Source organism: Acomys russatus, chromosome 9, assembly GCF_903995435.1.
Source record: "Acomys russatus chromosome 9, mAcoRus1.1, whole genome shotgun sequence".
Classification (NCBI taxonomy): Eukaryota; Metazoa; Chordata; class Mammalia; order Rodentia; family Muridae; genus Acomys; species Acomys russatus.
Window position 1 is genome coordinate 52530797 of NC_067145.1, and position 26776 is coordinate 52557572.

Sequence of the window (26776 nt, forward strand, 5' to 3'; positions counted from 1 at the left end):
AAGTAAAATCCCCGACCAGGCTTGCCTCCCTGACCGCAGCGTTGTTGCAGATCACCCCTCCACATGCTCTGAGCCAGCTAACCAAAGCACTGAACTCCATGTCTTAAACACAGAGCTGCAGTGGGCTCAGCCTCACTGAGCAGAACTGTGCAGACAACCACATGTGGAGAGCCACAGTCAGCTCCTTGTGTATCTGAGCTGACACAGGTTGCTCCTTTGTAAAGATTCGATGGAGCTTTTTATTACTTTGCCTTTTTGTTCCTTTAGATTTGTTTTATCAGGGAGAGGGGAGGGAAGATCCCTGGGTTGCTGCGAACCTGTAGTGATCAGGGTAGAATTACATTCCGGTGGTCACATGGCATTTGTTCCAGTTACTACAGCTAAACCTCAAGAAGGGTTTTATGTAGCCCAGGCTGGCCTCTGGCTTTGCAGTCCTGATCCTCTTCCTCCGCCTCCCAGAGTTCTGGGACTGTCGGCGTGGACCACCTTGCTGAAACGTGTTAACCTGTTGTTCAGTGAGCCTTCTGAGCAGCAGCCGGCACTGTCCTGGGGTCCGGTGCACACATCCCTGCCCTCAGACAAGGGTGAGAGATAGAAGCAGCTCCCTCCACACTGTGGCATGGATGTGGAGGGGGTGCTGGATCAGGAATTGTAAATTGACATTTACAAAAAAATCGTATAAAGTCTGTCAAAATAGTTCCTTTTCGATTTGAAGATGAGGCCTCTGAGTTTGAATAGAGTAATATTTGTCTGGACTTAGTAATTTACATTATCAGTTGTCATCCTTTTGTGTCTGTAATGTTTTAGGGAGCATAAATAAGAAAGTTTACTTAATCTCACTACTCAGAGACAGCTGGTACTGGTGTTTCCACACACTCAGTTTTTCTCTGTTTGGTTTGCTTATCTAATGGAGATTGAGTAAACAGAATTTTTCTCCTGAGTTCCTTGGTTTTCACCTGAGAAGCATTTTTTCCCCACTCTATCCAAGTCCGCACGTGCATTGCTGGCTCTTTAATAGTGTTTTCAGGTAAATCATATTTAGCTGTTTTCTATTGCTGAGCAGTATATCACTAATGGTGGTAATGTGTGTGCATGGGCTTTCTAAAAAAAAAAAAAAAAAATCAGAAACTCCTAGTTCTTGAAATTATTCATTTAGCACAGTTGAGGCTGCTGCTTAGTGACTTGAGTAAGACAGTACAGGCTTGTACCCCACCCTGAAGCCTTCAGTCCACTCCTCTCTCTGTACCCCACCCTGAAGCCTTCAGTCCACTCCTCTCTCTGTACCCCACCCTGAAGCCTTCAGTCCACTCCTCTCTCTGTACCCCACCCTGAAGCCTTCAGTCCACTCCTCTCTCTGTATCCCACCCTGAAGCCTTCAGTCCACTCCTCTCTCTGTACCCCACCCTGAAGCCTTCAGTCCTCTCCTCTCTCTGTACCCCACCCTGAAGCCTTCAGTCCACTCCTCTCTCTGTACCCCACCCTGAAGCCTTCAGTCCTCTCCTCTCTCTGTACCCCACCCTGGAGCCTCCAGTCCACTCCTCTCTCTGTACCCCACCCTGGAGCCTTCGGTCCTCTCCTCTGCTCCCCACCAGGCCCCAGCCATGTGATAAAATGTACAGCTCCACCGTGGAGAAGCAGCATCCCTTATCTTCTTGTCTCTGTTGTAGGTAATATATTTGTCACCAGGAGAGAGACCCCAGAGGACCCAGAGCCAGGATCCATTGCCTAGACTTGGCGTTTTAGAATACTGTTCCGTTTCCTCAAAGATCCAGTTGAGGTTCCTGCAGTGTGGGTGTTTCGTGCTGGCTTGTCCTGTCTGAACAATTTCTTCGTAACGTGTGGTATCACAACTCCAATTTGGCATAATTTTTTTAAAGAAATCATGCTTAAAGATATCACCCTTTAAAAGTCCAGTGCGTGTGACCCATCATAAAGAAGCCTTTCCCTTCCTGGTTTTATTCCTTCACAGTCCCGTTGTGAATGCACAGTCTTTGTAAATGTATTTGTTTTATTGTAAATTGCTTAGCTGCATGCAGGGCAGACCTTCTCTTCCAGGACTGACAGAGGTTACAAAGCAGTGATAACTGGCCTCTCTTCACTCAGAGGAGAAAACGGTTGTTCTGGGAGACAGGAGAGCTCTGACCTGGCCAGTGAAGTCATTTATGAATGACATCAGTCTTAATAACCTGAAACAGACATTCGGAACTGAAGAAGTACAAATGATGTACAAATTCTTAGGAAATAAAAACCTTTCACATAATTTATGATGATGTAGTGACAAAAAAAAAAAATAGTAACTCAAAGTTAGCACCCATCTGCTTGGGAGCCATTAAGCATTTTAAAATGGTATTAACAGAGCAGCCATGGCTTTGACCCTGTTTCATGTTTATTCTGTAGTTTATTTGGTCCCTCATACACTTGCATTCTACTTTATGTAAAACTAAATATGATAAAAAATTGGAGTTTATTTCAAAGAAATCTTTGCTGTGTTGATATTTATTTTACAGAAATATTCACCTCCATGTTTCTTTTACTAATGAAATAATGCATTGAAAATACCATTTATTTAGAAAACCTTGCATTTATCCCTAATTTATCATGTAAAGCAAATCACCTTGAATCTTGGGCACTTGACACAAAGGCCAAAACTTGCTGTAAAAGAAACATGACTATTGATCACATCTGATCCCAGACCAGAACCCCAGGGATGAAAACCACCGCCATGAGAAAGATTACCCTTTTCCCTAGCATGTTTCAGCCATGCCTTAAAAACCAACCGTTAGTGCTTCAAGGACCGAGTCCCAGCCTCTGCTTTGCCAGTGAGAGAACTGAAAACTAGGTTGCCTAGAGCCAGCTGAAGAACCTGGATGTCCCTATGACCCTGTCCATGTACTGTGTCGCATCACACGGAACATATAGCACTAAAGATGGGGGGGGACTAGAGTAGTGTTCTGTCGAGACCAGCGAATCAGTGAAGGCACTATGTGATGTCCCTGGAATGTGACAAAATGTCTTGCTAACTGGACCATAGTGTCCCACGATGTGTACCTTTTATTTCTCTTCCTCTGGAAGCTCCACGGACAGCTCAGAAATCACTCCCATCATATCTTTCAGTTACTGGATTCTGTTTCCAAGCAAGTCCTAATCCTTTTGTTTTATTGAGTGGTCTGATGAGCTACAGACAAACCAGAACGTTCACTTAATTCTGTAGTAGATTCTGACAAAAACTGTCTTCTGCCTCCCAGAATGAAATGCTCCTCAGGGGAACAGAAAAGCTGAATTAGTGCGCTTCACTCGATTAAAGGATGGTGAACTCAGTTTTTTAGTGCAGGGAGAACATATACTTACAACTGTGGGCCTGTTCGCTGTGCACTATACACCTTCAAATAATGCTTCCTTCCAAGCCTAGGTGAGAACTTGGAGTTTTCAATACTTGAGGAGGGTAGGGATTGGATCGTTCAGCTCACAGATAAGTGCAATGGATTGACAAGTTGGGAAGGCAGATCAAAACTGTAATGATAAAACCATATTTTGTAAGTCTACATTGTATTTGTGTTAACTTACTGTGACTACTGTTCAGCTTTGTTCAGAAACCCTTTTTATAGGCTTTCTTAGGAAAAAAAAAAGTCCACATTGATGGATGATATGTCTCAATCTTCTGTACATATGTTTTATTAAAATGTAAATATTCAGATTTTTTAAGATTACAATGTTCTTTTAAAAAGAATTCAATGCAAAGCTAGTTGTGAAATGGTGTGTAACACTGTGTTGTGATATCAACTCCCAAGATGCCCTTTCTGTCCATCCTGGAAAAAAATACAATAAATTACTTTAATTGAACACACACGTGTCTTGCTTCCAGCCCAGTCTTCCTGTGTTTATGAAGGCAATGCTGTTCATTAATTAAAAACTGTTTATGAATATTCTGATGGTTTTTCTCAGGAATTATGCCTCTGTGGGAAATTATGTTTACAAATAAAGCAAACGGATTTCTAGCAGAGTGAGAGCCTGGTAGACGCTACAGTCACAGCTCTGTCTGGCAGTTGGATCAATAGCTACAGCGAGTCCCACAGAAACACTTGGGCACTAAGCACCGAGATGCTCAAAGCCTAATTTTAAATGAATTAGGTAGCCTTATAATCTTCACTTAAAAGGTTAAGCCTTGCTTCTATGGAAACAACACACCCAGAAGGCCAAATCAATCTTCCCCAGTATAAATGGCTGCTAATGCTTACGCACTGCTGTTCTCTTCCTTCAACACAGCGGGGCGCTGTGCCTCACTTGTACTGGCCACACCTAGTTCCCAAGGGGTTTTGAGATGTTTAGAACTGGCATGGTGGCAAGTGGTGGCTGCTACTTAAGATAGCAGCTGGGGAGGGGGGCCTGGGGGAGGCAGCAGAATGAGCAGTTTGAAAAAAAAAAGAAAGAAAGAGAAAATAAAAGAAAGAAAGAAAGAAAAATCTACAGTCAGCAAGTCTTCACACACTGTTTTCTCTTTGAAGCTGGGAGCCAGCCATAGGCTGCCCTGTCCTGCCATGTGCCTCTTTTATGGGCTCCTGGTATCCATGAAAATGTTTGTCCATATGATGCTTTACTGCCCAGGGCCACTGGGATTCACCTGCTCCCTTATGCTGGCAAGAACTGGTACCCTAGCAGAAGGACTCTATCAGCCTTTCCAATGCAAGGGCAGCCTTTCCAATGCAAGGGCATGTCCCCAGTAGGAGGATCCACCAGAAGGGGATGCCTGACGTAGGCATCCTCCCACATCCCATCTTTATCAACTGCTTGACTAGGACAACGGACTTATTTCCCAGCTACACTCAAGTTCTGCTCCACCATGTACCCCGTACAACTAGATCAGACCCTGTGGCGGTTTCCAGCCAACCAGGTTGAAGTGCAATGGGGGGCGGGGTTGGGGTGGGGGGAGAGGCTAGGACCAAACTTGGGAGGTACTTGGCACCAAACTGTACCAGGGTCCTTCCCTCCCAAGATATTAGGACATCAGGTCAGCCACTGGAGCAGTTTAAATAGAAGGTTCTGGTTACTATCTTATGTCGACCCATTTGAATTAAGTAGACATCAGTCCGCTGTGGGGAGAACTGTGGAAAGAGAAAAGGACTGCAGGGCAAACCCAGCCACATGCAAGCACAAGAGGAGAAAACAAAATTCAGTGACTAGCTTGAGCTGGAGGATGGATGGAGGATGCTAGCTGGGGTGTCATTTGTGCTAAGATACCGCAACAGGGTAGCAGTATTCAGAGGCTAGCAGGTGAGTCTGGGCTAGACTCTAGCACATTCATTCATTCAATCTGTGACCCTTGACAACATGCTTAGAACTATACCAGGATCACAAAAAATAAGAACAGCAACAAGGCTGAGTGGAGTGGCACACTCCTTTAATCCCAGCACTCGGGAGGCAGAGGCAGGCGGATCTTTGTGAGTTCGAGGCCAGCCTGGTCTATAGAGTGAGTCCAGGACAGCCAAGGCTACACAGAGAAACCCTGTCTCGAAAAAAAGAAAGAAAGAAAGAAAGAAAGAAAGAAAGAAAGAAAGAAAGAAAGAAAGAAAGAAAGAAAGAAAAAGACAACAACAAAAAAGACCTTGGGGCTGCAGAGATGGCTCAGTGGTTAAGAGCACCACCTATTCTTCCAAAGGTCTTGAGTTCAATTCCCAGAAACCACATGGTGGTTCACAACCATCTGTAGTGTGATCTGATGCCCTCTTCTGGCCTGCAGGTGTACATGCAGGCAGAACACTATACATAATTAATAAATAAATAAATATATATTTTTTAAAAGACCTTATTTCTTGGAAGAAGGAACAAAAAAAGTAAGAGCCAGGGGTTGAGGAGGACTGTCCAAGCTGTCTTTGGACTTGAGAAGACCATGGTATGTATGAACCCACAGCAGCTGTGGTTGCCTGTACAACAACTGCACAAGATCAAGCCAGACATACGGCAGAACCTCCTGGGAAACAGTGTGTTCAAGTCCCATTTGTATCTGTAAACAACTTTCCCAGAAAGGAGGGGATTTAAACTAGCAAGCTCTGTCCCAGACCAGAAGCAGTTACAATCTGTAGCGCATACATTTCTCTCAGTTCCTCCTTCGCCTATCTGTCACCATCAAGATGTTCTTACGACTGCTCACAAGTAGCCGCCAGGCTCCACCTAGTGACATCTCACCCAGGTGGCCTAATGCTCTCTAGAATCATTTGCCTGCACTTGGTTATTAACGTTCTACTGGAATCTAGACCTCGATGTCAGGCGGTCTCTCTGTGAGGCCATTAAGATTGCTGTCCCTCTAAAAACATTTGTAGTCGACTTTCCCAGGGAGGGTGAACCGGCGAGAAATGTTACATGCAACGCGGTCATCCTACTTACAGCAAGTTGTGGTCTCCTGCTGTATTACTCATCTTTCCATTGCTTTGGCAAAATGCTTGAGATAACTCAACTTGGCAAAGGAAGATTGTATTTTGGCTCACAGTTTCAGACACTTAACAGACCCCACACTGCTGTGGCTTGTGTTGACACAGAGGATCATGGAGGAGAGAGTATAGCAGGGCAGAGCTGCTCACTTCAGAGCAGCCAGGAAACAGGAAACAGAAGAGAGAAGGGAGCATTTAGAAGGTAAGCTCTCAATGACCTCTTCTTCCACCTAGGCCCATCTCTGCCTAGCCCATTCATGTCAGTGACCCACACACACACACACCTCTAAAAACTGCCCTGGGGGTCCAAGTCTCCAAGACACGAACCTCTGGAAGACATTCAGGATCCAAACCCTCCCACCTAGCACCGCCCACGATGAAAGCAACTCCCCTCACAGCAACCCAAATGCTGAACCTTTTATCAGAGACCCAAGAAGGCCCAGACCAGTGGCAACATGATGCTGCACTGGCCCCTGAGTGAGGGAAGGCCAGGCAGGCCGACCAATGAAATGAGAGACCTCACACTGTATTGTCCAACCTTTTTCATCCTACAGTTTAGATCACGTGGGATGCTCGGTCACCCACCTACTGCTTCCATAGACAATGGCGAACTTATGACAGTTGGTGGCCTAAGAGAATTGCATAACACAGAATTTCAACCAATGCTGTGTATGTACACAGATCAACTCTTGTATTTTGTAACTCAAGGTGCATGTAATTGTGCAACCCCCCCAAACATCAACATGCACAGATATATATCATATGTATGTATACATATGTATATATATTTAGTGCTTATTTTGTTATCAGTGAAAATGAACATTTCAAAGAATGATCATTAAAGGGCCAAAGAATGTTCTAGAAACAGAATCCAGATGGTATAATACCCAGAACACTTTACATATAACTGATAACCCAAATTGGGTTCATGTGCAAAGGCTTTTTTCATTGTCTTGCTTGATATCATTTAGATATGTTCGTTGAGAAGCTGGACATTTTAAATCATAAAATTTGGGGCTAGAGAGATGGTTCAGTGGTCAAGAGCACTGGCTATTGATCTAGAAGATCCAGTTCAATTCCTGGCACCCGCACAGTGGCTCAATCCAGCTCCAAGGGATATGGGGACCTCTTCTGGCCTACTCCAGTACCAGGCACACAGTGGTACATGGAGATACATACAGGCAACATACCCATTAAGCCAGAAATTAAATTAGATTTCAAAACCTAAATTTGAGACTGATATACTTCGGGTCACCCTTCCAGAAGTGCAGCTGATGCTAGTATGGTGACCATTTTCTGACCAGCTCTCTTTCTTCCCATTAATGTGAAAGCTTCCACTCAAAGCTGAGACAGATTCAAAGGGGTGGAGGGCCCTTGGTGTGACTATGAAGTGCAAATCAATTTTACAGGAGAAATGGAGCATCCTAAATTGTTACAAGTAAGTGACCGATGCCAATTGCATATTTTGTTAGAAAACCTGCTTTCTGCTACACTCCAGCATGAGAGGGAAAGAGAGTGTTATAATAGAGGGCACTCACCCGGGGCCGTACCAAATTAACTATCATCCCAAGGCGATGCATGTCTAACCACCTGATAAGGGAAATCAGCAGTTACTCAGTTAACACGTGGTGCGCTGGCCCCGCCCCACTCTGGCTATGAACAGGGTCTCTTCTGCACTGCCCTGATGGGAAGCTCTTTGCCTCGTGTAATCATACCCACTCCCTCCCCTCCTGACCTTCGACGGTGCCCCTTGTAAAACAGACTGGTAAGTGTAGAAGTTTGGCTCTCCTTAAGATACCTGTTTGTAGTTAAGAGGTATGCCTGCACTTTTCCGGTTTGTTCTCCCACCCCATTAGCATCAGTTTCTGAGTTGTTCCTAGCTGGCCAGTCATGGGTATGACCATATATATTGTAAATATTAGACTGACTCCTGTATCCAGGCTCGAGACTTTGACACACACCGTGATTGTGCCGTTACAGCCATCTCTTGTGGTAACAGGGTTTTAGAAAATGAAAATACAGCCGGGCGTGGTGGCACACACCTTTAATCCCAGCACTCTGGAGGCAGAGGCAAGGGAATTGCTGTGAGTTCGAGGCCAGCCTGGTCTACAAAGTGAGTCCTGGACAGCCAAGGCTACACAGAGAGACCCAGTCTCAAAAAGCCAAAAAAAGAAAGAAAGAAAGAAAGAAAGAAAGAAGAAAGAAAGAAAGAAAGGAAGGAAGGAAGGAAGAAAGGAAGAAAGAAAAAAGAAGAAAATGAAAATATAGGTGCTTTGGGAACAGAAAAAGAGAGGATAAAGTAGACAAATTTAGTCCAGAAGACTATTGACTTATGGGTTTTAAGAACCAAATGGGTTTTTAAGAACGTGAGAGACTTCAACTACCTACAAGTTAAACATTTTGTAAAACTACAGAAATGGGAACTTGGACTGCCATCTGAAAATAAGTAGATGTTGGCTTGGGAAGATGGCTAGGTCACTCAGATGCTTCTGTGAAAGCAGGAAGAGCTGGGTACCTCCACTACCCGTGTTTAACAAACAAATGAAACTAATTTCAAAAGCTGAGCCTGGTGATGTGATCTTGTAGTCCTAGCACTGGGGAGACAGAGACAGAGTAAAATTGATCCTAGGGATCACCAGCCAGCCTCACCCAGCTGACAAGCCCAGGCCAGTGACACACCTTGTCTCAACAAGATGGACAGCATCTAAGGCTGTCCTCTGGTTTCAGCATGCACACATGTGGGCGTGCACACAAACACACACTGGGGTGGGAGGGAAGACATAAGATAAAACCTAATCTATATAAATATACAGTAAAGGTGGCACAAGATTCAGCATAGCATATAAGCTGCTATGACAAAGCCACCATCCCAGAAAAATGTAGATTTACTAAAATCCTACTTGTAACAGCCCAAAGCTGAGTGGATGAATAGTAGTCCCACCCCGACCCCCAATCTGATACTGGGGGTGAGGGGGGTCATCCAGGGGTCATCCAGAAACATGGTTCAATCCATTGTGCTTTTCTGTCACCCCGTTAGGCACCTATGTGTGCGCCCTTGAAGCTGGCTCCCATGCGTGTGCACCAAAGCCTTGGAGAGGAGGGCAAGGTTAGCAAAGAGGAAATTACTTCTTTGTGAAAAAATCCCCTCTAGGGCTTATGTGTTTTGCTGTGCTTACATCTCCTGGACCAGAACTTAAATCAAATGGCTACACCAAGCAGCAAACAAGGGTAGGACACAGAGCCTTGAAGTGGGTGGCTCTGTGTTTAGGAAAACTGGTTCAAATACAAGAAGAAGAATAGATGGCTGGGACAGTATTATTCATGCCACCGGTGCCATTTTAACTGGTGTGAAGAGGATAGTGTCGAGGGTAAGTGATGAAGTCATTGGTTAAATACAAAAATTAAACATTTACAAAGATCAACTCAAAGTAAGTTCAACTGTAAAGCTCTTTGAAGAAAATATAGACGTATTATCTTCATCCTGTAGGGTCAAGTAATAGTTGCTTATATATAAGGCCAAAATCACAAATGACAAAAGAAAAATTAGTAAGTTGGACATCAGAGGAACAAAAAGCTTTTATGTTGTGCGGAGTATCAAGAACCTGACAGAGACTCACAGAATGGCCTGTGGAAAGGGCTGTACAGGTGTGAGGGCTGAAGTTCCGCTGAGCCACCTGGAAGCTGGCCTGTATGGTGGCCCACCTCGGCCATTGGGAGGGTGCTGTTGCAGAGTCCTGGGGCAAGCTGGCTGGTGAGAGGAACCAAATCGGCAGGTTTGGAGTTCTGAAAGAGGCCTTCCTGCTTCAGCAAGTTCCAGGGAGCACAACTGAAGGAAGTAGCCACTTGATGTCAACTTATCACCGCCACATACATGGGCACACATGAGTACATACAACACACACATGTGTGCATCACACATAAGCAGACATTGAAAAGGAAAACCTCACAGAATGGGGAAATATGTTTCCAGATCATGTCATAAGAAAAGCCTTGGGTTCCGACTATGTAAAGCACTTCTGAACTTGGAAATAAAAAAGGCAAATGCCTAATTTAAAATGGGCGACATATTTGAACAGTCTTCTTCAGGAATATGCACAGTGGGCAAGCTCAACGAGTATGTGAAAAGATGCTCACCATCCTCAGGGAAATAGAAGTAAAAAATCACAGTGAGATCCCCTCTTCACAATGATTGGGTTGTTTATAAGCAACAAAAAGAAGTTAACAAGCATTAGCGAGATGGGAGAAATTGGAGTTCTCGGACACCATACTCCTCAGACACCGCTGTTGAGTATAATACAAAGTGGTACAAGTTTTGGGACACCATTTTGAAATTTGTCAAAATCTTAAACAGTAACCATATAACCCAACAGCAAAGTGAGAAGAAAGCCATTGCAACTGTGAAGGCATCTGACACATCAGTCAAAAGACAATGATGGCGCAAAGGTCTTTGGGATTTTTGAGAACAATGCAAGAAAACAAAATTTAAAGTGGGTGGTTGTAACACAAGGGACCAGGGACCTGATGTGTCCTGGCCTGGCAGTAGTTCTCTTCTGGCTTCTCATCTGTGCAATTCTGCACCAGCCTAACACATGCTGAGATGTGTAGGGGGCGGGGGGTGAGGGGAGACAAAAACCCATACTCAGGAATGCCTTATTTAGCCTACCTGTCACCAGAGAAGAAAAGCCCCATTGAAGAATTACCTGGAGCAGATTGGCTTTTGAGCAAGTCTGCTGGAGGACCACCTAGGTTAGTAATTGATGGGGAAAGCCCCCTGTGGGTAATATTATCTTAGCTGGCAGGAATGGAATGTATTTTAAAAAGCTAACTAACTCTGAGCCAGTGAGCCAGCCGCTAGCAACAAGCGTTACCTTCCATGTTTCCTGCGATGTACTCCTGTGGCTGTCAGTTCCCCAGCCAGAAATAACGCTCCATGAAATAACAACTGCCCTGCCTTCGTGTTCATGCCTTGAGTTCCTGCCCTAACTTCCCCACCACTTCCAGATAGACAGTGACCTGGAAGTACAAGATGAAGCCAATTCTTTCCTACCCACTTTGCTTTTGAGTAGTGTTCTATCATAACCACACACACAAGGAACAGTACAATAGAAACTCTCATGCCCAACATGTGGTACCAACTCTCTATGTCCCGGCTGGTATGTTACAAGACACATAGGCCGTCCAGCATTCCTCTCATGCTCTAGTCCTGTAGGCTAACTCAGCTGATCCTCCAGGCCACCTGGGGAAATAGGTGCTGTGCTCCCCATGTCACGGATGAGAGGACTTGTGTCAGGTCACATGATTGGAGTCACTGAAACTCAATGCGTGTGGTGCCAGTTTTCCGGTTTTACTGCCTGTTTTAGTGGAGCCTAACTTGGAGGAGACAGAGGAGGAGGAGGAAGAGGAGGAGGGGGAGGAAGAAGAGAAGGAAGAAATGAAGTAAGAAGAACCCAGAATAACCTCAGTGAGGGTCTTCTTGTATGACTCTCCATCATGGTGCTTATTTCACATAATAGCATTGGACCAGGCACTGGTGCAAAGATTTACTGTTTCTTAGCAACCAGGCATTGTCCTAAGTATCTTACAGCCAGCATCTTCTCCTCTACTATGAGCCTATCAGGACTATTCTTGCCATCTTCACTTTATGGGTAAGGAAACTGCATTAAGAATGATTGCTTCAGCCGGGCGTGGTGGCACACGTCTTTAATCCCAGCACTCGGGAGGCAGAGGCAGGCGGATCGCTGTGAGTTCGAGGCCAGCCTGGTCTACAAAGTGAGTCCAGGATGGCCAAGGCTACACAGAGAAACCCTGTCTCGAAAAACAAAAAAAGAATGATTGCTTCTCAAAACCATGGAACTAATGATGAGCCAAAACAGAACCCAAAACCCAAGTGCTGTGGATTGTTCCTTGGGGTGTGCTTCTAAGAAAGCATCAGGTATTTGTTACTTGCCTGGCCTTGCTGTATGCATTACTCCAACCATCTCATTAAAAATGTCCCCAACATTCTGCCAGAAAGAGGCTGGCCAGCCACTTCTGATATGTTTGTTGTGTGTCTTTCACTAATCCATGTCCAAGCGAAAACAGCCAAGTCGCTGAAAAGGAGAATCGGGAAGTCATAATGACGAAAGTTTGAACATTGGTTCTAGCATTAGTTCTTTTCTTTCTCCATCTAGCCACCCAAAGACCTGGGGGAGGGGAGAGTATGGAATTAGGTGGAAGCCAAACTATCCCCCTACTGTCAAACACCACCAAAATTATTGGGAGATCTCTCCTTACTGCAGAGATATTTGCTGAGGTGACAAAAGGAAGTGAGGACATTCAACAGAGACCCTTCAGATGTCACCCCTATATCCGTCATATCAGCATGGCTTGGAAGTGGTTAGAACTGTAAACCCTCCACGCCAGACCCATTGTGGCAGATGTTCTATTGATGTTCCCATGTGTTGTAGCAAGCTCTCTGGTGATCCTGGTACACTTTAAAGTTTGCAGGGGGATGAGAACAGCTCTTGGCACAGCCATGAGTAGAACATGACCTAAGACTCACCATAGCAATGTGGGGTTCTCTTCTCTAATGAACTGAAGAAGATTTAAAGTTACCCCCTCTATTGTGGATGGAGAAATCTGAGTGGATCACAGAAGCATCTGAAAGTGTCAACACCTCAGGAAACTCCTGGACATGAGACAGACATTGAAGACACAGAAGATATTCAACCCTCAGCCTCCACATGAAGGCTGGAATTGAAGCCAAGAAAGACGAGAAAGATTTAGAGGCACAGCCAGAACCTGAACCAGAAATCTCTCACTCCTTCAGCCTTGTGGTCAGTCCATGTGATCAGCCTGTCAGCCTCCTTCCCAAGTTACAGACAGCTACATCTTCCTTTCTCTTTTTCTTCTTTCCTCTCTCCTCTCTCTCTCTCTCTCTCTCTCTCTCTCTCTCTCTCTCTCTCTCTCTCTCTCTCTCTCTCTCTTCTCCTCCCATGAATGCTCTAGAGACTCACAGATCCAGCTCACTTTGCCTTGACTATCTCTCTGCCTTGCAGAATGACCCTGACTCTTACAGACATTATACCCAGGTGGTCAGGCAGTGGCAGATAGAGATAAAATCAAATTATTCCCATAAAACATTACTCAAAATGACCATTATCTGTTGTGTCACTAGAGTGTTCAGGGCCTCCTACTTAGAAAGACCTTATCACAGTGCTGACCGCATTGCTGGGTTAAGTGAGGAGACAAGGGATAGACCTGCAAGCCTTGGAGAGACAGGGAAGTTCTGGGAACTTTTGCAAGGAGACACACTAAAGGACTGAGTGATTTTGCAAGATGTATGGAAAACATCATTTTCCAAACTTGTTTTCCTATGGAATGCTTTTCCTAGGACTAACACCAGACTGTTGGCAAACCCGAGTCAGTGGATCTGTTCCTGTTGTGAACATCACCATGGCCTGCCATAGCATGTGATGTCCTGCCCCATGACCCCTGACACTGAGTCACTACTGTCCCTTGTGAGTCCAGAATGATTCACAAAAGTGGGAGTGCCAGGAGTCAAGATGCTATCGGAAGGCTCTGTGGAAGAGGACTCTCAAGCTGGGTCTTGAAGAAGGAAAAGGATGTTTGTGGAAGGATAAGAAATGGGGCTGTCACCCATAAATTAGCTGGTGAGAAAGGGCAGGTGTACGTGGGTCTTAGAAACTTGTCATTGGGAACAGTGTCCATTTGGCAAAACTTGGGTGTACCTACAAAGTCACGGTAGATGAAGCCTCAATTGACGTGGTTAGAAGACCATAGGAAATGCCTTAAAGAATTCCGAAATTCAGCCAGCATGACGGAACACACATGTAATGCCAGCATAGGGTCAAGTGCTCTACCACTGAGCTACATCTCCGAGGGGTTGCAATCCCAGCTCATGAGAAGCTAGAGCAGAAAGACCACAAGTTGGACGCTAGCCTGGGCTACATAACAAGACACTGTTTTTTTAATATGCTAGCCTGGGCTACATAACAAGACACTGGGTTTTTTTTTTTTTAAATGAAGTTTATTCTGCACAATTGGAAATCTTGACACCATTTTATAGGACTTGAATAGACGATATGGGCCAGCCACCGTCTTGTAGGATTGTAGTAGATTTTATGGGACAAAAGACATCTGTGACCTCCTAAGCCTTAGAAAGCTGCGGTGGAGCATATCTGGCCCGCGGAGCCTCCTGAACTGTGACGCTCCAGGAAGGAACAGTTGGTTGCAGTACTTTATAAACTCATTTCACTACAGAATTCTGTGTTCCAGAACTAGTGTTCCAGGAAATGCAGTTGTTACAAAATTCTCATCAATGGTCTTGTTCCCTTTGTGAGCCACCATGACCTGCAGAGGATGGCGTGTGGGTCTCGCCGCAGAAATTCTGAAGTTAAATTACTATCTCTGGTGAGCCCAGGAAGTAATCAGTACAGGCCTAACATCTATGAAACCGACGTGACAGGAAGGCAAAGGGAAGAGAAGGACGGGAAAGGAATAAAGGCCAGTGTTGAAAAGATTGCATATGGAACCCCTGAGGGGATAGTTAAGTCACTGGTGGAGATTCTGAAGGGAAACTGAGGCATGAGAGACATATGGATGTACCACAGATGATACAGAGCACGGAGGGAAGATGAGGTTAGGAAATGAGAGGACATAAAGGCACTAGGAGGAGATAGAGGAAGGAAGAAATATGGAGGCACCAGGTAGGTACGCAACCACAGGGGCATATATAGACATACAGGCCTATGGAAATCTTTGGAACAGAATCCAAGTAGATATGACGTTACTTTGAATGTCACAGAGAAACTGAGAGAGACACAGGTGAAAATAGTAAGGAACAAAGCAGAAATGGAAGGGACCTCTCACTTCCACAGTCGGTCTAAAGCTCACCTATAGTGGGCTATGCCTTGGAATTGTCTCTGAGATGCTTTCATCTTCTTCACCAGTCCATGAGATTCATAGGAAAATACAAAGGATTTGAGTGTGTGTCTCTGGGGATATGCCCAGGGCCTCATGCACGCTAGACAAGTGCTCTACCACGGAGCTAGGACTTAGCCCAAGAAAATTGGTATTTCCAATTTCATGGCTAAAGACGCTAAGGAGATGAAGCAAAGGAGGCGAATGCTGGGTTTTGTTTTGTTTTGAGTGCCCAATAGCTGACCTCTTAGAGCTTAATCAAGGGACACAGCATCCCACCTCCCACCAGAGATGTGTACCACCCCATCTCCCTGGTATCTTAAAGAAACCAAGGCCAACATATCCTGGATAGCCTTTACTCAGGGCCTGGCCTCCTCTGATTCTTTCTCAGTAGCCCCTTCTTCGACTGATTCTCTTGTTGTAACCTACATTCCATGTTCCTCAGGCTTTTCCCTTCCTATCTAAGGGAGCCAGAGCAGAACTCCAAGATTCCCAGAAACCCTGACTTGAAACAGACAGCCTCGGTGTGGACATAAACTCCCGTGTCAGCATGAAAAGGCCAGCATGTGGCCCTGTGCTGGGATGTTGGCATTGCAGATTATAATGGATTGGTGCACATCATGCAATGCCAGAAGAGCCAAGAGGGGAGGAAGTACCAATGGACACTGATGTAGAGCCAGCATAAAACATGGCTATGGGAATCACCTCACAACCATAGGGATCCGAGTTCAGATCTCCAGCCCCTCCCCAAAATCCAGGTGTGCTACCTCACATTTGAAACTCTGGTGCTGGAATGGGGGGGGGAGGGGAGGGGAAGAGGGGAAGAGACAAGTAGGTTCCGGGACCTCATTGGCCAGCCAGCCAGCCTAAATAAACCAATGGGCTCCAAATTCAGTGAGAAGACGTAAATCAAAAGGTAAAGTGGTGAGCAGTTGATGAAGACACCTGAGAGAGAGAGGAGAGAGGAGAAAGAGAGAGAGAGAGGTGTTCATAAAATAGCATATTCCTCCCCCCTCTTTCTCTCTCTCTCTCTCTCTCTCTCTCTCTCTCTCTCTCTCTCTCTCTCTCTCTCTCTCTCTCTCTCTCTCTCTCTCTCTCCTAACTCTCCTCTCAGGATCACATATAATATCATAGCACATAAGAACCCAGGCCAAAGCTGGGTGTGGTGGCGCACGCCTTTAATCCCAGCACTCAGGAGGCAGAGGCGGGGGATCTCTGAGTTCAAGGCCAGCCTGGTCAACAAAGCACATCCAGGACAGTCAGGGCTGTTACATAGAAACCCTGTCTTGAAGAAGAAGAAGAAGAAGAAGAAGAAGAAGAAGAAGAAGAAGAAGAAGAAGAAGAAGAAGAAGAAGAAGAAGGAGAAGGAGAAGGAGAAGGAGAAGGAGAAGGAGAAGAAGAAGGAGAAGAAGGAGGAAGAGGAGGAGGAGGAGGAGAACAACAACACAGGCCAGAGAGGCTCAGAGTCCTTGGTTTTCACCAGCCACTGCCTGTGTCCTTTTACCATAGACTGGGTAGCTTACACAACATTTATTTCTCACAGTCCTAGAGCAGAACCCCATGGTCAGATGGCAACAGTGTGGAGTGCTGTAGGGAGCCTTTCCCTGCTTTTCTAGACAGCTGTTTCCTAGTTGTGGCCTCACACAGCAGTGATCAGAAAAAGGCAAGCAAGTTCTAGCTGTCTTTTTTTTTTTTTTTTTTTTTACTTTTTTATTCATTGTGTTTCACACCCTGTTCTCCAACCCCACTCATTTCCCCAACCCTTCATATCCACCCTCTACCCTTTACAACCTCCTCCAAAAGAAAATAAAAACAAAAATAAAATAATTAAAACAAAACATGAAAAAGAAAAATCTCACAGTGGAAGCTATAGTATGTCACAGGGTGTCCCACCATGTTCCCTTTTGTCCACACATTTTCACTTGCAAATGTTCACTGCAATGAGTCATTGGCCTAATTTGAGGCTTCTGGCTTCCATTACACCATCAATATTGGATCCTCACCGGGACTCCACTTGGATAGCCTGTTGTCAGCCTGTATCATGGAGATCCTGCAGTGTTGGATCTGAAGGACCAGCTCCTTCACACACTCTAGCAGTTCGTAGATGAAGCATATGTTGGAGTGGGCCAGCGCACAGCCCTGGACCTGAGCCTGGCTGTTAGCTGAGTCGGTCAGCCCACCATGTCTCCTGCACCTGCACCACCAAGGCAAGCTCTCCAGCACCTGCCCGGCTAGCTCACCCAATGCTGCATCTGGCAAAGGGAATAATCAATTCTCCTGCTTTGATGCCCACAGGGCCAACTCACCAGCACCTGCACCACCAGAGCCAGCTCTGCCATGCTCCCCAGTCAAGGTATGGGGCCCACTCTCTCAAGTGCTGCAGCCAGCTGGGGCAGCTCTCCTACTCTTACAACCCCAGGGCCAGTTCTCCAGACTGCCTCAGGTGACAGGGGTGGACCCATGCCACCTCATAGCAGCAAAGTGTCAGTGGCCAGCCCTCCCCCCCCCACCCCCCGCTCACACCCTCAGATCTGACTCACTGGTGCCCCTGCCACCAAGGCCAACTCTACTGCGCTGCAGGCCCTGCTATGCCAAGTGCTCTCTCTTAAGAAGGGCACTAATCCCATCCGAGGACCTCCTGAAACCCTCTAAGAGCCTCCCCTCCTATTATCATAGGGGACGCGGCACAAGGATGCAGCCCACAGCAATCACCGTCCTCACGAATTCCTTCCATTCCTCAAGAAATGGCCAGTGGCCCAACCTCCATTTTCTCGGCTACGCCGTGTCAGCAGTGTAAATAAAACAATAACTGTGATGATGACAGTTATCACTGTTGAATTTGGAAAGAGTTGGACACTCGTAATTTGTTTCAGATGGATGGTTCTGCTGATCTTGGAATTCAAACAACGTCAAGCCAAATCCTCAGGTCTCTCGGGGAAGGCAGAAATAACTAAAACCTCTACGAGGTTCCGTCTCCATCCCTACTCATCCCCCAGTCTGTTCTCCTTAGAACTGGGAGATAGCACATTATTCAGGGGATCTGGCCTTTTTCCGTTTTCTGCAGATCGCATCGGCAGATAGAATGTGGACAGGCAAGGATCCTTTGAAATGATGTTCATATCGAAGCTGACATTTTATGGACTCAACTCCGGGATGGCTCATCTACAGAGCTCCTTGTACACATCATCCCCATCTAAAATTCATAAAGACCCTGAGTCTGGGAGCCATGTCAGTCAGGAAGAAAATAAGGGCCCAAGGATAACTTGACAAGTGTTACAGAACTGCCCCACAGCTTAAGTGCCTTTTGTCCTTTTAATTTAATACTATATCATTGTTATAACAACGACAGCATGTTGTTAGTGGCGTAGGGGTACGTGTGATGCAGGGGTGCATACCACAGCATGTGTGTGGAGGTCAGAGGACAACCTTGTGGGAGAGGTTCACTCCTGCTTTTCGTGGCTGCCGGGGCTCAAACTGAGTCACCAGGAGTACACTAAAGCACCTTTGCCAGCTGAGTCCACGTGCCAGCCCAAGGCTGAAATGTTAACCAAGCCATCCACTGCAGCATAGAGTCCAGGGCCCCCTCTCTGCCACACACCCGCCCGGGGAACAGCTCACAGCTGTCCTCAGCATAGTTCCTCACTGGTGGAGAGGAGTGAACTCTTAAGATGTTTTTTCACAAATAAGACAGGTGCAATTTATCATGGTCTAACACTAACAAATTCTGAGGGTACAAGACTCATAGCGTGTGTATAAATAAATTAGCTCAGCAGCGTGAAACTTGATTCGATGCTTTAAAAAAAAAATGAACAACCTATTTCTTTGAGTTGTGATATTTATTTTATCCCCTGGATTTTTTTTTTTTTAAAAATTATTATCTCTCATTTGCCGATGGAATCCAGTTCTGGTTCTGATTAGCCAGAGAAAGATCACTGGACTAAATCTAAAGTCAGATGTGCTTTCAATTTTGTTTTGATATGATGGTTGCCCCCTCTACCTCCCGAAAATAATCTGTTTCCCAGAGAAACCATTTAGCGCTGTTTTCATTCATGTTGTCGCTGCTGTCTGCTCTTGTTGCCATACACATGGTGTCATTTGGGTTCGAGACCACAGCTGCCTCTGTTATTTCAAAGGACAGCCACCCACTTCTGCTGGTGGCTGGTCACTTCTCATTCCTGGGGAGGAGCTTTAGCCGAATGGGGAATCTGAAATGGGAACGGTGGATGAACTGAGTCAAGCAAATCATTACTGCTCAAACAGAACCTATAAACTACAGCGGAGCTTTCTTTGCCCTGTGTCCACACAGTGGCACCATGGTGAAGAAGTGATGGCTGGCTGGGCTTCTTGATTTGAAATCTTGTTTGTTGATGCTGTTGCTGTTCACTGGCCTCGGTTGTCTGTCCTCGGGACTAATTTGTTTTTGTGAGACATCCTGGCTACAGCCTTCACTCAAGGCTTGGACCACTCAGGGAGACAAACTGATGTTATTTTCATCACCTGTGTGTTGTAAGTCAGCTTTCACCTGGAAAGGCTGCCTGCATGCCTTAAGTCCCACAGTCACTGGTACTTGGAAGGTCAAGCGCAGCAGCTCTAGGATGAACTTTCACTTGTTAGTTTTGTTTGCTTGCTTTTTGGTGGGTGAAGGGTTCGGAGGAGGGAGGTTATGGTGTATATTCATGATATGCTGTTTATGAACGCAGGTATATGTGTGCCACAGCATGCACATGAAAAGCAGAAAACAACATTGTATTGAACCACCTTATTTTTAAGACAGTCTCTTTCGGTTTTATGTTAGTGACTGCAGCCTAAGCACATCCCATCCATTCTCTGTCTCTGTAATGCTGCCAGTAATACAGATGTGTGACACCACAGCCAAGGACTGAACTTGAGTCACCAAGCTTGCACAGAAAGTTTACTAGCCATATCTCCAGCCTGGGCTTTCATGTATTTAAGATTAAGGGAATATTTAAAAAAAAAAAAAAAAGCCCAGAGTCACTCCTTATTTTATTGCTGAAGAAACTGAAATCAGAAGACTTGTTTTCTCACCAGTCCCCAAGAATGTCTATGCTGACATCCCCATCTCCCAGGGCCTCAGTACATGGTAATGTTTGGAGTTAGGGTGCTTGAAAGGTAATTAAATTAAATTAAATAGGTTTATTGGGCTTCATAGCCTCCTCTTTTTATTTTTTATAACCCATTGGATACAGTCAGTGGCCACATCCCAAGCTAAAACACTCTCCTTTCGCCAGCAGCCATCAATTGCCGAGAGCTCCTCAGACAGGCATAGGGAGAGGGTCTTCTGAACACCTCCCCGATCCAAGCTAGAGCTTTGAGTTGCTTGATCATGTTGCAGGTCTTCTGCAGGTAACCACAGCTGCTGTGCGTTCTGGAGTGTAATGGCTGTACGGCTGTCCAGAAGTCAGCATTTCACAGCCCTGCTCCTCATCCTCTATCTCTTACATCCTCTCTGCTTCCTCTGCGGAAATGTTCCCCAAGCTTTGATGATACAGATGTCCCATTTACAACTGAGTGCTCACTGTCACCTCCTCTTAGCACTTAAACCAGTTGTGAGGCATCAACTGCTTCTCAGTGTAAAAAGAAGCTTCTCTTACCAGTGTTGAGAGCAGAACAAATATATGGGTACAAACATAACCACTTAGAAGGCAGTTTGATGACATGACCATTGAGCAAAGCAGTAATAGTGGGTTCCTCCTAAGGCCTATCACTTTCCCAGCCATGGATTTTTGACCAGGTTTACAGGAGTAGTCATAAAGTCTTTTCTGTGGAGCAGGCCTCAAATACAATCAGAAAGTATTTGGTTACTCCCATAACAACCATGCCATTATGGTACCAATGGGCATATCATGTCTGGTGGATCAAACTGTAGCAGGTCCAGTCCTGGCTACTGGTGCCTTTCCTTGCCAACAGCCTGCATAACACCTCCCATCACTCTGAAAGCTGGCCAGGCCATGATATTCTGTTCCACCAGCGTGTTACATCGGTGTGAGCTTATTGCTGACACCTCTGAACCGTAGATTGGGCTAGGGCAGGGCCTCCTTAGCTGATATAGCCTCCACTAGCACCTGTTTCTTCCCTCATATCGTTATCAAAATATGGCCTGAGTTTATGATAGGATGAAGCCAACTCTTAAGACGCAGGCTGCCAAGCCTGCACATATCCCAGAGCAGGGCAGAGATCCTCCCCAAGGCCTTGAGCTTACCTATGCCAGCCAACAGGTTTTATATCAGGAAGACGGAGGGGCTAGGGGCTCACAGTCCCTTCCCTCTAACCAAGGCCAAGGTTCCTTTTAGCAACATTTCTACTCTGTTCTTAGCACCCTCAGCATTTCCTATAACAATAGTGACAGGAGCATAGAGCTGGGGGCAGAAACATCAAGATTAACATATAAAGGGAACCAGTTGGCTGAGAGAGCCTGGAAAGCCTTCCCCTACCCTGGGCTTCATACAACAAACTGCCTGGTCAAGGAAAGCACACACTTTACAAACGAGAGAGATGCAGGCAGGCCCCCTTTCTCTATTACCCTCTTTGATAATGGAGATTACCGGGGTGGCCCCTGGGGATGTGTCGGGAGCCGGTCCGCCATTACAAGATTGCGCTGACTTCCCGTTTCCTGGTTCTTCACGGAGGCCCTTATGGCCAGTGTGCATGCACAAACACGTCACCCTTACATAACCCGCTTACGCAGGCGGTATGCTAATTAGGTATTCTCTAGAGCACCAATGATGGGAGGACACGTCCCTCTACGCCTTGATATTTCCTATATAAGCCAGGGATTTTACGGGGAGTGGGTCCTTCTCCATCAGTCTGCAGAGAGCTGTACAATAAAATCGCTGTCAGAAGAATCCTGAGTTGCCGCGTCTCCTTTATCGGCGAAAGGTGCGCGCGACAGGGATGCTTCCCAAGGATGGGATTACAATCTGAGAAAATAAAAACCAAGAACCACAAGGGGGTTAGGGGCTCATGTTTTGTCTTGTTTTGTTTGTTTACTGTAAATAGGGTTTCATATAAGATTCAAAAAAAACCCAAAAAACAAAACAAGCAAACAAACAAACAAACAAAAAACCTTAAAAACAACCTGCAGGTGTACAGGCAGGAAGAGAGAAAGGCCTTAAGTAGAGATTCATTATGTTAGGATCCTTGATTTCCAGATGGTGAGAAGCTGACTCTCTTCGCTTTTCCCTGCCTTCCTATCCTCCCTCAGAACATCTGTGCTCCCTCAGACTCCTACGTTGAAAATGCAAGTCCAAAGGTGATGTTGTTAGGAGGTGAGGCCTCTGGGAGGTGACTGGGTCTTTAGAATGGATCTCCTCGGGAGTGGGCTGGGTGTCCATTAAAACACAACCTTTCACTAAGTGAGGGCACATCTGGAAGGTGCCATCAATGAACTCTTACTAGAAACCAACTATGCTTTGACATTGACTCCCAGCTGTGAACAGCAAATGCCTTTTGCCTAGAAGGCAATTTGTGGTATTCTTTATAGCAGCTGGACCGAACTGAGAGTGGGAGCTGCTAGCTCCTGTTTAGAGGGCCTGGAGAGTTTTCCTGCGGGGATTCAATAACTACTCCCTTGGCAGCTGTAAGTACATGTGGATAATGTGTGTGAGTGGCTGGGTAGGTCAGGAGTCAAAGAGGCTGGAGGAACAACATACAGTAGTGCAGGAGGAGCAGAGACAGAGTCAGCCTTGAAGCAAGGCCTCCTTGGGCCCTAAGGACAGGAAGGAGAAAGTGCCTTTCAAGGAGAGGAAGCCACAGGAGGCAGGAAAGGTAAGGAGCTGGGAGGCGAGCAGGTGAGATTACCAAGCCGAGGATCCAGGACAAGTACTGGCTTTTTGGGCAAATGACAGGCTCAAGCCATGATCTGCCTCTTCTCCCCTGGAACTTGATCTCCTGATGGGACCCTAAATTCTCTCTGTCGTTTACCTTTTGGTTTCTTTCCTATCAACAGGATGTCCTGGAGAAGGAAGGAAAAGGGGGTGGCATTCTTTCGGTCCATTTGCTAAGTTAGGGTGTGAGCACTGAGCTGTGGGTCAGAGACATGTACAGCAGCCCAAGGAGCTCTCTTCAAAGGCCTCTACTCAGAAGAAGACGGGATTGCTGATTGGATTCACAGCAGAAGAATTTCAGGACAAGCCACAGTTGGAGGTTATTAAGAAGAATATTTTGCTGACCCCATCCAAGGGCAGGAGAGCAGGAGAGCGGGAGAGCTGGCCCATCCCTCCTGGGCAGTTTGGGAGAACTGGGCCCAAGGGCATGAAAGCAAGTTCCACTTGCCATGTAGTGGCATGAGCATGGGGAAAGACTTCCCCCACACCCTTCAATGACTGTGGCAGGTGGGAGAAATGGCTCCACTGAAGGTGGAGAGTGGGAAATCTGGCCCTGCCCCTAGCTAGGGCAGTGCTGGAGAGCTGGCCCTGGTGACTCAGGCACAGGAGAGCTGACAGGCTGACCAACACAGCCACCAGGCCCAGATCTAGGGCTTTGAGTTGGCCCATCCTAACATCTACCCCACCTATGAATTGGTGGAGCATGTGAAGGGGCCAGGCCTGCAAATCCAAAGCTGCAGGATCTCAAGGAGACAGCAAGATGACTGAGAGGAGTCCTGATGAGGATCCAGTATTGATAGCGAAAGGACTCAAACCATACCAATGACTCATTGCAACGAACGTTTGCAAGTAAAGGTGCTTGGGCAAAAAAAAGTATACTGTGTGACATACTACAGCTTCCACAACAAGATTGTTTTTTCTTTTTTGATCATTTTTATGTTATTTTTCTCTCTCTTTTTGTTTTGAATATACACCTGAGTGTAGATGTGGGCTTCTCAACAGAGAGTGATGCATAAGTGTCTTAGGGATAGCCACTTGGTGGATCTTCAAGTTACTCTCAAAGATTTGTTAAGAAACTTGTTTCTCTTCTTTCCTGCCCCTCCTTTTTCATAAATGAGGTTGCACAGTACCTAGAGAGAGTGCCTCTGATCTACATTAGACTCTAATGAGATAAACCAAGGGTCACAAAGTTTGCACAGCTGAGTTAAGAAATGTCATTGCCTGTAAATGGGGTCCCTCGTGAGACGCCTAGTAAATCACAGGTTAGTGCTGGGAAGGAAGAAAGGCCACATCCAGAGGTCGTAGCCACTTAGGTCTTAAGCAGGATTAATTGCTATTTTAACATTTTTATTAGAATTTTCTACATATTAAAGGGATATTAACTCTAGGTGGGCAGCTTTCACACCAAATGTTAGTTGAGAGTAATTCTTGACTCTGAGCTGACAAGAGGCTTCATTCCAGACTCTAGGGTGAGGAATATGCTTCCCTTCCCAGCCCTCCCTAAGTCTGTCTGTCTGTCTATACTGTCTCACAGGACAGTATAGACACTATGTAATTCACAAGGCAGAAATGCCATGGTGGAAAGCAGTTGCCCAAAGACAATATAGGTCAAAGAGCCACAGATCTCTGTTGAGAAACAGGGGCAGAAGAATATCTGGTACTTAAATAGAAAAGCCAAAGTCCAGCCAGGAGGGTTCATGGAGTATAGCCCAAGCCTCATCCTTGACTGGTGTCTTTCCGAGAAATTGAGAACTAAATGGCTGAAGCCACCGGCTTTGTTGTGTTTGCATCTCCAAAGCACCTGGACACTTCTCTAAAACATCACAAATAAGTGTTGGGGTTGAGGAGATGGGTCAGTGAGTAAAATGCCTGCCTTGCACGCATATGGGGACCTAAATTTGATCTCTAAAACGCTCACATACAAAAAGCCTGGAATAAACAAGTGGTAGCCCCAGTGCTGGGGAGATGGAGACAGGTAGACCCCTGGGCTCCCTGCCTAGCCAGTACCACCTACCTGGCCAGTTCCAAGACAGGGAGAGATCCAGTCTCAAATACTAAGGTGGATGGTACCTGAGCAGTGACAGCCAATGTTAGCCTCTGGCCTCCACATTCAGGTATACTTATGCACACACAAAGTCATGTGTAGTCAAAGTCTTTTTCAAATTTGCATAAAAGAGATATTTTTCTTGACATAAATTTATTTTTTAAGTGTAAAAGGGATGCTACCTACTTTTTAACAGGAGAGAAACTATTGTTATAAGAGCAGATCTTAGTCCCAAGCTCCTGCTGAAGGATCCATGTTCTTGTGTTCCACAGCAAAGAACTGGACCAGGGACATAGAGTTAGATATAGGAATCGACAGTTTATTAGGAAAAAGAAGACACTTTTGAGAATGGGAGCAGCCTAGAGAGCTGAGATAAAAGCTCCCAAAGTGTTAGGTTAGTAGCCACATGACTCTTAGAAAGCCATTGCAAGATGAAATCTTGCAGAGGCTTTCAAAATCCCATATACAGTCACCACTAGGGCACCTGAGCACAGCTCTCCTTTGAGAGTCCCCCCTAAACCACACACACACACACACACACACACACAAAGACACACACACACACATCTGAGCACGTTTTTATTCTTAATCAGCTAACTCTGCTTCATACTGGCTCATTCTAAAATTCTTTCCAGGTGAAATTAGGAATCTAACTCTAAGCCAAGCATGGTGGTACATGCCTTTAATTCTAGCATTTGGGAGGCAGAGGCAGGCAGATTTCTGAGTTTGAGGCCAGCCTGCTCTACATAGTGAGTTCTAAGCCAGCTAGAGCGACATAGAGAGACCCTGTCTGTTAACATTTATTTTTATAAAACTGTGTTTGCTTCTCTTAGTTTCTCTCTTAACCTATCACACAAATAATCGAGACTCTTTTATATTTGTTTATAAGGCATTACAACACAATCTTGAGCAGTTTAAGTCTGTTCTTAACCTTCTATATTATCCTGACTCCATCTTTGCCAAAATCCCCACTACTTGCTTTTTAGTTCTTTCTTTGCTCCAGTTGAATCTTCTTCATCTCTCTGGTTCCTCTGCTTGTGACTGAGTCCCCTGCTGAGCCCTCTACTTCCTCTTCTAACTCCTCCCATGGCTGGCAGGAAGCCCAACCCTACTCCCTTCCTGCTCATCCATTGGCTGTAAGCTGCTTCATTGACACATCAGGGAGGCAGCTGGGGAGCGGAATTTATACAGCATTTAGACAGAAAATTCTCAGAACAAGGCTTCAACCAGATATGGAGGGGGGGTGGCGGTTACAGAAATCAGCATTTGAATTACACAATAACCTTATGCCAACACCTGTCTCAAAAATAAAAAATAAAAAATAAACAACTATCTGACTTTACCCAAATGCAGGTATCAAGAGATTGAGGCTCCTCAGGCTCCTGGTGGCAATGTGGAACTGTCTCCATCTCTACCCCTAACTATTCAGACCATTAGGTCTGGGAGCTAAGTGTAGCTCTGCCTTCCCGTTGTCACTGTGATCATGAAGTAGAGGGTAACTGGGTGACAGTGTGTGCTTTGTGCACTCTCTCCAGTGAAGCTTA

General features: G+C 45.7%; 2 protein-coding genes across 5 annotated transcripts in view; one reads left to right on the plus strand and one right to left on the minus strand.

Annotated features, from left to right (window-relative positions):
• The window catches only part of Bend7 (BEN domain containing 7), an 83244-nt gene extending 80396 nt beyond the window's left edge, over positions 1 to 2848 (plus strand). For all 3 annotated transcript variants that reach the window (XR_007831193.1, XM_051151331.1, XM_051151332.1), the window contains exon 9: positions 1668 to 2848. Coding sequence is in view for 2 of the 3 variants with exons in the window: in XM_051151331.1 (XP_051007288.1) it covers positions 1668 to 1729 (62 nt within the window). In the remaining variant the exon portion in view is untranslated. The remainder of the gene's footprint in view (positions 1 to 1667) is intronic.
• Positions 1 to 26776, minus strand: part of Prpf18 (pre-mRNA processing factor 18) — an 807949-nt gene that overhangs the window by 157588 nt on the left and 623585 nt on the right. The window lies entirely within an intron of this gene.